We start from the raw sequence: 13134 nt of genomic DNA, 5'->3' as shown, positions 1-13134 counted from the left end.
TTATAATAATTAGTTGAGTCATATTTGAAACATTATTTAGGATATATTTAGACATATTTTATGACTGTACATATATAGTAGTATGGATATTTACAAATATAATTAATTGAACTAAAAACAAAATAAGGAAAATATCAACAATAAATTTACCAATTATTTTAGTTTACAAATAAATACCATATTTATTTGTAACCTTATTATTAAGATTTAGAATATTAATTAAAAGTAAAACTGTAATATTTAAAATTTAGATATTATAATAATGAATATCTATTTATTTTGTATTATTTTATATTATTTCGTTAATTGTCAATTAATTACACGTCAATTATTTCGTTTATTTTAATAAACTTTATGAAGACGTCAATGCTTGACATATTTAGGAAAACGTATTATATATTTATTTATGAATAATTTTATACACGATCATTTTGTCTATAAGCCAATACAGTATATAAGCCAATTTTAATGCTAGTAGTGTACTCATTTTACAATAATAATAATGTATTTGCTCAAATATGGGTATTACAGATGATACATTATATGATAGGACGCCTCCATATTTTACCATAAATGTCATGCAAACCTACTTTTAATACAAACACCTAACAAACCAAACAAACAAATAGTAAAATTCCATTATTATAGTCTTATATATCACAATGTCTTAATTATAATAGATTATAGAAAAAAAAATTACATCAAAATTTGTCTTGTCTGTGGTCTCATGTTATTTAAAATTATATTTATAATAATATGGGCAATTAGTAAACAAATATGGCAGTGAATTTACTGGGTACAGAGAAATAACACCAGAGTCCTCGGGAATGGCAACGCATGGGGGGTATCATGAGCGAAACAGTATACTCTGTTAAGTCCATGGTACTGTTCATGTCTATAGGCGACGGTTACCACTTTCCATCAGGTAGGCCGTCAGCTTAATTGCCATTCTAAATTGCATAAAAAAAGACATAGACTACTTTTTAACCTGGTCGCGGGTTAATGAAATAAAAGTCTCAAATAAAAAAAAAATCAACCGAATTCAAAAAGAAGAAGGTTCCTAATTCGATTGTATATTTTTTATGTTTATGTTTATTACTTGACGGAGTATAACTCCGTCAAGTCTAAACCGATTAGAAAAAATCTGTAAAAATATAAATAGAATTTTTATCAAAATCAGTCAAGTAGTTAATTTTTTAAATCAAAATAACTGGTTTTATCACGAATGAAGTCGGTTTTTTTATGAGATGCAATCATTAATTTTGCATTTGATAGTCGTAGGTTTCGCCACACGTTCCATTGATGAAAAAATGTTCAATTTTGCTACTTGTACACTATTTTCAGTGCAAACGGTTTTTGTTTCACTCTGCTTTAAAACTGATAGTATCTTACCTCTTAAAGTATTAGCACCGTAAAGTGGATGGTCGTAAGGCACGGGGCGGTATGCGGGATGGAGGGCGGCGAGGTAGCTCAGCTCAGTGGTTGCGCCGGCCGCTGCCGCCGCCGCCGCGGCTAGCCTGAAGACAAGAAAACAAGAATATAATACATATATGGTCGTATGATCCCGCCATAGAGGGGGTCACACCTTTCTTTCCTGTGGGCGTCGTAAAAACTGAATAGAGACTAGACTAGATCTCTCTAGTTTAGTCTCTATTAATAGTAGTCTTGACTTAGTAGCCGAGAGTCTTTTAATGGGTGAAAATGGAATGGTATCCCCGCCTGCGCTATCGATATACACTGGCGGGGCACAATCTTTAAAGACAGAACTGTTTGTTGCCCATCTACCTGCTAAGAGTGACAACTACTGACAAAACACCAATGTTCAGCAATGGACAGTTAACGACTGATAATACAAGGGGAAATGGGGCAGATTAATTGATAAAAATTGAAAGTAATATAGCATGTGAATAAACGTAATATTTTTTATTTATTTTCAAATCGACTATTTTAAAAATAAAAGTGTATCTGTTTACTTTTTACCTTTTGGTGCCTTAATAGGTTAACCGATCATTATGAGAGGGAAAGGGAGTGTAAGTAATTTGTTTTAAATTTTACAGCCCCATTGCTAGCAATATCAGGTTGACCTCCACATAATTCCCCCTGGAAACCATCGTGAACAATTCTTGTTGAATTCGTCACGATGGGTTAACTTACCTGCTTCATCCTCACCTATTACGTTTCACTAGTGCCCCGCCGGTGTATACAGATAGCGCAGGTGGGGTTACCATTCCATTATCACCCATTAAAAAACCGATCACTATGAATTTTGGTATAAAAGTAGATACTATATGAGATGAAGAATGACATAGGCTACTTTTATAAGTCAGTGAACATATCTCGGTTACGCGAATGAAGTCGCGGGAAAAACTAGTAAATTATAGTTTGCATAAATTTTGATTAGTTCGTATTCAAATGTTAACGAGTAATTCAGACGTTGCCACTTTCTGTGGCGACTTTTGAATGCGTTTAATTCGAACACAGTTGGAACAATCTCATTTCAAAATGACAGAAACACAACTCCGAGCAACGAGGCGACAACAAAAGCTACACACTGCGACGTTTTAGTGCTTTTTTTTTGTGTCCTATTCAAGGCATTCGAAGTATCGGCGCGGACATCTCAGTGCGAACCTCAAGGCCTAACAGTGGGGTTCCACGGGCGATAAAAAGAGGATTGCGCGCGCGCAGGTTCAGTCGCATTCTGTGACGTAATACGTCTGGACGTTTCGAAGTAAAAAAACCTAGATAAACGCCCAGACAACGTGTGATTGTCTTTAACTCATGCTGTCAGTGAATTTAGATGTCATAGCATAAGAATAATCATTTTGTACCTACTTCTTATTTTTTGCTGACCACATTGGTTGTCGGTTAAGACATTTATGACAGAAATAGAAATTATTAAGAATACAATCGAATAGAAGCCATGTGGTCCCGGCATAGAATAGGCCACCCTCTTCTTTCCCATGGGTGTCGTAAGAAGCGATTTAGGGAATTTAAATGGGCAATATTTCAATTAAAGCCTAACTACGACTGCCAACATGCCTGCGGAGCTTGGCAATCACAGACAAAACCCTCTTTTATGGAGGAGACCTATTTTCAGCGGCGGACAGTAATGGCTGATATGGCTATAGCAATAAAAAATATAATAAATAAAAATCAATGTTCAGATCACGAGCACCAGGCCCTTTTCAGGATGGTGGTACACTCGCCATGGTTATAGCGAACCTGCGGTAGGAGATAGCACCTTAAAAAGATGTGTAGGTTATGTTTGGTTGCTCATCTGACAAAGTTAGGGTAAATACTAGTCTATAATAAATTTTCCACGGGAGGTAAAAAAGAGGAGAAACCATATGATATAGTCTTTACAATTGGTTAAATAAAGGACTGTTTTTACACAGCTCCATCATGACGATGATTCACTGAAGTACTTTATTTTACATTTACTTTATTGTACCAACAAATAGGAACACTAGCTATGAAGGAACAATAAGATTCCCACGTTTACAATAGCGTATAACGAAAAGCGATTGCTAAAAGCGCAAACCTATAAAATAAAGGAAAAAGAAATAAACCGCGCATGCGCATTGCGCTCTCCGTAATAAAATTATTAAACAAATCAAGCTCATAATAATGTGGCTCCAGAAAATTGTCGGGTGGGTTGGGTGGAATAAAGAAATTATCCAACTTACCAGGCACGGACGATTGCTCGCCCCCGAACCCGAACAAAGACGTAGTTTTAAGAAAAGAAAAGAAAAAAAGATGGCGGCACGAAATAAATAAAACAAGTGCAAGAACACTCGCGCGCCTTCGCCCCGCGTGACGTCTTCATGTGCGCTGTCCTTTTCACACACCAAACACATTTATATAGAGCGTGACAAGGAGGGAGATATAAAAATATTTCTCATGAGAATAGGAAGAAAGTTCTGTATGAAGCAAGCCTAAACAGATTTGCACCGACGAACCTTTGTTGAGATTTGATATTTTGTTTAGTAATTTTCTCTCAATCGACTCCTTTACGTCATATATAATAAGTATCATGATATAATTTAATGTTCACATTGTTACTTCTTGATGAATCTTGACTATACCAATCATATATTTATTTAATAATAATTTATAACGTTTATTTTTTAATACCTAGGGTATTTGCATTCAAAGTTTTCCGATCTCGATTTGAAGTATCGAAAGATTTATCTCACACTTTCTGATTCGAATCGATTAAAAAATGGTCACATGGTCAATTGTAAAATTTCCGAGCGTGGGTAAATATACACACGATTTCAAGTACATGTGCGTTTTATTGTTTGGCGAATAAAAATAAACGTTGTTTTTAAATATCGGACAATTACGACGATTTCTAATGCCCAGTTTCTCAACAATTACACTAAAAATAAACCTTTATCAGTGTTATTTTACGTTGTAAAATTGCTATAGTACCTACCTATTAGAATTGTAGTAGTTTTAGTTTTATTTTGTAACTTATTGCAATTACATGGCAATCGGAATTATTACCGTTTAGTACATTTAATTGAAGTAACAACAGTTTTGTAATTTTTAACTATAAACCAATAACGCAACAAACTAATAGAGCGGTAAGAAACAAGATTGTTATGAATCAGTATCAAATATTGGCAATTTATTAATTATTCGATAATGTTCACCTAGAATAATCTAAATATTGATTGGCATATCGACAGAATCTATACTATCGATTGTATCAGTAGCAAGTTAAAAAGTATCGATTAAATGGCATATAATCGGATATTTAACAATAGTAGTGTTTCAGTACTTACTATTAATGCTATGTATTACATTGATCAATTCATAGTATTTATTTTTTATTGACTTCTTTTACAAAAAAAATGTGGTACAAAAGCCGGATGAATGGACAAACTATCTTTGTCAATTATTAACGATTACACGGTATTATCGATGTCACGATCGATTGTTAAATTATTTGTAGTCCCAATCGGATACAAGTAGTTGGCAACACTATCAGGTACACTATCGACTAGACAATAAACCAAATTAATGTTAAAATATGTTGATGATACATTTAACCTAATTGCCGAGAGAATAAATCGACAGTTGACGGCCATTTTGAAATTATAAATTGTGACAAGGAACGGGAACGACTCAATCATTAGCAACATGAATGTTTCATGAAACCGGTTGCCAATTACTGTTGCATGTCGTTGGAAGCTGGAAGCTTTATTAAGCTTTTAACCGATTTCATAAAAAATGGAACTGTCAATTCTGTTTTTTTTACACAATTACACAAAAAAGAAGTGTAATGTTGTCAAGGTTCATGTATGTGTGAGTTTCTTTATTTTATTGTAACTTCTAAATGTCGCAACAGGTTTAAATTTTTGAGCTATTATTAGAATCCTATTTAATTCAATTTGATAGGGCATCACAACTAATCTTAATTATCTCTATTATATAATAAAAATATAATTAAACAATGTATAGACATTGTTTACATGGAAGATATTTAAGAAAAAATAATGTATGGGGTCTTAATAACATAGCAGCAATAGAAACGATAATTCTTAGAAATTTTGTCCATTTATCTATTTTTGTTCTGCCAACACTCAATAACCACTATCATATTGGATGCAGTTATCACTATTGTATTCCTGAAGGTCTAACAAATGTATTAGCTTGATACGATTTAATCTATAGAAATAGTTTTATTTCATTTATTTTCCTACTTCTATAATCCACAAACACGAAGTAGCGAGAAAAAACTAGTTATTTTTTTTTTTTATTGTTAGGAAGGCAAACGAGCAGACAGTACGATCGAGTAGAGCTTTACAAAATTAAACATAATTTGTATATTGATTTTTAAACATTAAAATGTTTATAGGAAGCTATCAAAGAAATATCTATATTATTGATGGTATTGTAATGCCATCACTGACTGTTTTGTAATTCTAATAAAGAAGAAAAATTCTATCGTAAGTTATTTTGTTATATTTCAGCATTTTCAATTTTTAATAACTCTCAGTCGACTTTATTTTTTTCGCCATCTTGAACAATTGTCGTCATATTTCAACAAATGCACACAAAACAATATTAAGCTATATATATAATTCTTCCTCTTTAATCACTCTATATATTGATGAAAACTGCATTGAAATCTGTTGCGTAGTTTGAAAGGCTACACATGATGGAAAGCGGCTACTGTCGCCCATGAACACACAAACTGGCAACACGAGAGGAGAAGCTTGTGTGTTGCCAAATTTTAAATCAAATTTGTTAGTTGATTTCAAATATTTATTATCTTGTTATGTAGGTACAGTATGTGTATATAAAGCAACAATATACTATTTAATATAATACATATATTAAAAATGTATTAAGCACTTAATGAGGATAACTTCTGTTAACAATAGGTTATAAAATTTATAATTGGCTAATGAACGACCCATCATTATCTATTTAAGTCATGTTTTGCTTTATTAAATTAGAACCTACGCAGTGGTATACAATAAGACTACGTACTTAATATCTATGTTTTAATGAGTTAGAATTATGGATACCGATCTGATACCTATATATTGAGTTTCTCTGGACATTGATACCCGAAAATAGGATATCACCATTTCGGTACCGCCAATATCGGTTGGATATCTATTTTCAAATATATTAAAAGTCTGTTTTCCAATATTATTTTTTGGAAAACAGACTTTTAACATATTTGTTATTAGACCAATATATATATATATATATTAATTAAAATATATAGATTTTTTTTTGTTGGATGAAAATGGATAGGTAACCCCGCCCGCGCTAACGAGATACGCTGGCAGAGCACCAGAGAAGGGTGATAGATGAGAATGAAAACAGACCAGTTAGCCTATCATGATGAATTCATCATGAAGAATTAATCATGATAGTTTCCAGGGGAACCGCGTGGAGGTCGACCTGGTTAGGTATATTGCTAGCAATGGGATTTTTAGTCTCCATTACTAACAATCATACAATGAAAAAATTTTTCAAAAACGTGTTCCGCTCAATTCTATATATATATATATATATATATATATGGATCGGACAATATATATATATATATATATATATATATATATATATATATATATATATATATATATATATATATATATATATATATATATATATATGCATTAACAAACATTTTTAAAATTCATATTTTTATGACACCAGGTATTATCATTACTTAATTCGGCCTTCCGTCAGCACACCACAAATCAGTATTACTGGACAAATAACGCGGTACAATTCATGCAGCATTTTAGTGTCCCGCCGACAGATTTATTAGGGTACGTTCAAAGTGGAGCGAATAAAAAGTTCGCTAAGCCACCTCGAGCGTTTGACTCCGGTGAGAATTATCGCGACGACGTTTTGTATGACCGGATTTTGTACAGGTTGCTTTTATTTTGGCGGTCACGGGGCGTCACGACGATAATATGTGGCTTATTGGTATGTTATCTCTTAACGGTTCAGGTCAGTGGCATTTTGTTCATCTCGATTTAAAGGGTTTACCGACAGTAGGCGTAGTCAATACGTGGATAGGTAACTATATAAAAAAGCTGGTGGCTTGTTTGTTCGTAATGTTGTTTTTCTGTCTACATATTTTTTTTATGAATGAAAATAGATTAGTACCCTGCTTCAGCTATTGGTATATTGACAGGGCACCAGTAAGAGATGAGAAGTGAGGATTAAGCATGTCAGTTGGCCCATCGTGATGAATTCATCAAAAATAAACCATATGGTTTAACGACTGAGCCGACGATGATGACATGTCAGCATTAAACTACTTGTCTTGATGATAAAATAGAATGCTTTTTATTGATTATAAATAATTTCTCGTAACTTACTATTATGGGAATGCGAATTTAAGCTTTATTGTGTTTAACATAATACCAATAATTGAGACATTATATACTTTATATTTAATATTAGAAATCGATAAACAATTAACTAATCGGTCGTTGTGAACACTCTCTTAAAATTAACAATATCAGTTCATAAAATAATAAAGAAAAAAAATTAAGTTGCAGTATATACATATCAACTATAAATAAAATAAATTTATAAAATTAAAAAAGCCTTTAAAAGAAGGCAACATTTAACGCTATTAAATCATATCAGGTTCCAAATGAGTGACAGCTCAATTAATTTAAAAGTACGTCATTATAAAATGAATCACGCTGTATATTTCGCCTTCCGAGAAGGCTGGTCTCCGCGGGAGCCCGAACGGTAGGATGGTCACATTTTATGGTCACACTAGTGAATTGTTGGATATTTAGTTATTGGAATTCTTTTTTATATTAAATAAAAAAAAAAAAAACTAGACAAATTCTGCAACATTGCCTATGTAAATTAAGATACAAAGTATCATAATTATGAGTCAATCTAAAATAATGTTTTGTTTATATACAAAATTGTACTGAAGTTAATAATAAGTGACTAAAATGTAACTGAGATATTAAAGGATGGAAAAGGTACTAGGGCACCTAGTACCTTTTCCACGTTTTGCTAGACGTTAGGTTTATTTTATGCCAAGACATCTTTTAGAAGAGATAACATTAAGAGACAATTCCATTGACTAAAATTTATTAAGACTATACGAGTATGCTGGTCAGAAATTTGAACATACATCGTCGTCATATCAGCCGTAAACTATCCACCTTCAGTAATGGATAAATAACATAGGCCTTCCCCATAGACTGCCATAAGGAACGGTCTTTTTTTTTATGAGTAAAAATGGTATGGTAACGCCTGCGCTAACGGGATATGCTGGCGGAGCACCAGTGAAGGGTGATGGATGAGAATGAAAACAGGCCAGTTAGCCCATCATGATGAATTCATCAGGAATTAACCATGACAGTTTCCAGGGAGAACCGCGAGAAGTTCGACCTGGTTGGGTATATTGCTAACAATGGGATTCTCAGTCTCCATAACTAACAATCCCTTTCGCCCTAAGGAACGGTCTCGAGCCAAATAAATCGTCATAGTCGTAGAATACTGACGGATCTATATATGTAATATTTGTCAGATCCGTCAGTATTCTACGACTTTGACGATATCTATGTACATACATACATAAATAAATATTATTTAATCTATACTACTCAATTAATATATTCATACAAGCATAGAGTTTCTCTAAAGAAAGTTTTAGTAAATCGCCAGAGAACCAAAATTATTGGCATAACTTATTTGCAACTTACTAGTCTCATTTGTCGTAGAACCATAGTAGTAGATATTTTTAATGCAATTTAGAATGGCAAACAAGCTGACAGCCCACCTGATGTAAAATAGTAACATGGTAAAATGGTCGTCTGTAAACGTATTTTAAAGTGAATAGATCCCGTGAATTGGCAACCGTTATGAAACAACCTATGGCTAGGTAGAGCGATGGCTTAGGCAGGGTACGAGTAGCAGAAAATAACTGGAAGCGAAAAGCCTAGTTTGCTCAGTATCGTGCCTTGGGAGAGATTGATGTTCCGCAGTAAACTGCAGTAGATTGATAAAGATGATAAGCACATATACTCGAAAAAGACTACATTCATTGACAGTCAGAAAACGAAATTCAAATGTTACGCGATTTCTGACACAACTTGAACTGTCTCGCATCGTAGTCAATTCCAGGTACAACGCCATAAAGAAGAGTTACGACTTTTGATACGAAGTGAGCTGTAACAAGGCAACTGGCTGCCGCTAGTTGGCACCTACTGCATTATTCAGAAGGCATAGATTGACATGTCACAGCTATATTACGTTGATATGCGTTTTGAAACGAAATGTCATGTTAATATTTATTCATACTAGCAACCCGTCCTGACTTCGCATTGGTGCAAACTGTACATACAAACTTGCCGTAAAAAATATGTAAATGACAGTGAAACCCGTATCAAAATCCGTTGCGCGGTTTAGAAGTAAGCGGAGAAATAGACAGTCAACGTCTGCGCAACATTGTTTTATACTATTTAAAGATTCAAAGCCACGACTAACCATTGAAGTCCCATCTACTTCTACACATAGATCTTTTAGAAGGATTTTAGAAGGCCTTTTGTAACTGGTTCAAAAGGTCTTGTATATAGTTGCATTTCAAAGTTTTCTTCTTTTTCTGTACCCTATATGATGCTTTATTACCTTATGTAGCTAATTTCTAAATAAAATGTTTGATGTTGATAAGAAGCAGCACATTTTATTTTTACTTCATCATCACACGATTAATTTATTTATACCACATTACACTGATTATTAAAAAATATAAGAAGTTCTCGTATTGTGTCATACCAGACAACATTTATCTGAAGACATAACCTAGAATACCCAAAATTAATTTAAAAATAAATAAATGATAAATACCTAAAATCATTGAATAGTTTTCGAAACCAGATAAACACGAAACAAGAGATGGTGTCCGTACAGACAGCGTGGGTACGACTCTCTGATCCTAAAAGAGACTACACCAAATCATGTGATGACGTACATAGAGATGAATATAAGTAAAGGCTAGATACTGTTATAGCAAATAAAGAACACCTCTTTTTAATTCCAGTTGTAACTAAATGACCTTCATCAATCTAGACTGAATTATTTATCGACTAAAAAGTAGAAACGCTAGATTCTTAGCAGCTACGTGTTAAGCCTTGCATTATTCAACCTGCGTATACTTACTGACATGCACGGCGTAAAATCTGCATCTTACAATGTATATTTGTAAGAAGCTTTGTTCTTTACTAACTTTGATTTTATTTGAATATATATCCATCTCTTTATAATCTTATTTTTTGGCTTTATGTCTTATAATGCATGATAGCTCAGACAATGCTTAACTGCAGTCCAAAATTAAATCCCAACTCAGGATTTTTTTCAAATTCATGACGAATCATAGCATTATACAATAATTGGCGAACGAAATAGATGACAACTGTTTTATGCTTCGAAGAGCATATAAAGATGTCTTTTGATAATCCACATTCCAGTCCTTCATATCTAGTAAATACGACTCTAAAACTTTTGATACGAGCGGGCACTTAGTTCAGGTCAAGTTTAGTAGTCTAAATTAACATCAGATACTCTCATTTATTCTAACTTTTTCTAGAAGTAGCTTAAGTGGTTTAATAAGTGGAAGTGGTGAAATCGTATTGTAAACCCGTTATCAAACTATTTGTCTTTGTAGTTGAATTCAATGTTTTTTGGGTAAAGGAATTATTAGTAATAGAGCTGCCATTGCGCTTAATTTCTGGTGAATTCGTCATAACGGACCAACTAATCCTTGTCAATGTCATGACAGATTAAACCCGCAAAATATTCAATTACATCTGAGTGACTACATAACCAAATAAATTGAAACGTGTCAACGTTTAATAGGAACATTTAGTTTAAGAACATTACATGATTGGCTCGCGTCCAACACCCTTGTTGCATACTCATATATGGAGATATCACGAACTGTGTTCACTTTCCACTTAAGTATTAGTAGTGAGTAATCTAACTTAACTATCTTAAGACAATGACACTGTCTTTACTCCTATTTTTTCGTGTAACATCGAATGAGATGGTCGTCAGAATTGATGGATGTGAGCTGACATGGGTAGTGCAATATTTTGTGATATCGACGATTTTGTTCATAGTTATAGCCGATGGAAGCCGTTTTCCATCAGGTGAATTGTCAACGTATTTGGCGTTCTTAATAAATTAGACAGATTTAGAGCAGAGACCCCTCAGACAGGCATTGCTTGAATGCAGCACGTATATACTAAAATTAGATACCAGACTAAACCTCTAAATTTTTCATATCTTGCCACTGTCATTATATTCCCTGTTGTTTTGTTCTTTTATCGTCTCATAAGATCTGCTGGATATGAAAAGGAGTAACGACATTGTACTCTTATTCCCACCACAACACAAGAAAAAGTTTACTCTCTAACTTTACTATTCTACTACATCCCAAGCTACTGTGATAGATGACTAAGAAGAGATCTCTACTAAAATTGAGTTCATTTCAGTTCAAATTATCTGTAATTATAATAATTACTATATTTTGAGTACATAATAATTACTGTATACGAAGAAGCGCGGCCTAACCGATAATGATACGTATCAGCAAAATAAATGGCGCCGCGTAATTACGAAAGCCGACCCCGCGTAACGAGAAGAGACGAGGAAAAAGATAGAAAAATAGTACGATTTTTTAATTGTTAAGTAAATTTAACAAATAAAAAATCGTAAATGTCAATTCTTTTTAAAGGGATTTAGTCTAGAATTGCAAATCTATTTAAAAGATTCTAACAAAATAGAATGCATTTGTGTACATTCCCTTTCTATCTAATCAAGCATGGCAGGAGTGCGCAGAGAATTTTAACACTTGTCAGAGATAATCATTGTGCGACTGTTATTCAAATGTGGTTTAATTTAGTCCAATTAATTCTCAGCCTTGGCTCTTTAATTTGTATGTTTATTATTAGTATAATTTTGCTACATGCCAAATGCGGAGCCTTTCCCTTTCAATTTTCTAAACTCATGTTATGACTATTCTATTTTCAAAAAAGTTTCGAAGCTCGCAGATGCGTTCTTACATATATTGTGATAACAATGCAACAATATTTAGAAATGCTGTTAAACAGTTAAGAGAATTATTTAATTTATATGATACCAAAAAATGACAAGAATCTATTAAAATTTATATGTGTAAACTTATCTAGCTTTCTTGAGTCATCTAACTTTATCTATAGACAGAATGTACGTAAACTAATAAATAATTTTGCCCCATTTTGACTTATGCATGGAAAGGAACTTTTACGTATGAATTTAAGTATGAATTCTAAGTATGAATAAAAAAAGAGATCATATTTCAAATATATTTAAGTGAAAATTTAGAAATTAAGATTGAAATTATTTTTTCTTTTTTAGATAAAATTAAACATTACCTGCAGTTATTACATGCTGGCTAAAAGACATTTGCTTGAATACTTACATCTATCTTAATAACTGTATTTTCCGTTCACACAATTGTATATCCATAACTATATTAATTACTTTCTTGTAAAAAATGACATTTAAATTTTTTTGTAAAAAAAGTCATATAAAATTTCTTGTAAAAAAATAATGTACGTACATCTATTGTTTAAGGTT

At 32.8% G+C, this 13134-nt stretch overlaps 1 protein-coding gene across 1 annotated transcript in view; it reads right to left on the bottom strand.

The window, feature by feature from the left end:
* LOC113519384 (transcriptional activator cubitus interruptus) overlaps positions 1–13134 on the bottom strand; it is a 144147-nt gene that overhangs the window by 38797 nt on the left and 92216 nt on the right. The window contains exon 4 of the mRNA XM_026904446.3: positions 1393–1517. Coding sequence (XP_026760247.2) covers positions 1393–1517 — 125 coding nt within the window. The remainder of the gene's footprint in view (positions 1–1392; positions 1518–13134) is intronic.

The sequence above is a fragment of the Galleria mellonella genome, unplaced genomic scaffold, assembly GCF_026898425.1.
Source record: "Galleria mellonella isolate WM207_F2 unplaced genomic scaffold, CSIRO_AGI_GalMel_v1 utg352, whole genome shotgun sequence".
Classification (NCBI taxonomy): domain Eukaryota; kingdom Metazoa; phylum Arthropoda; class Insecta; order Lepidoptera; family Pyralidae; genus Galleria; species Galleria mellonella.
Note: the sequence above shows the minus strand (reverse complement) of the source record. Positions and strands in the feature narration are given on the sequence as shown.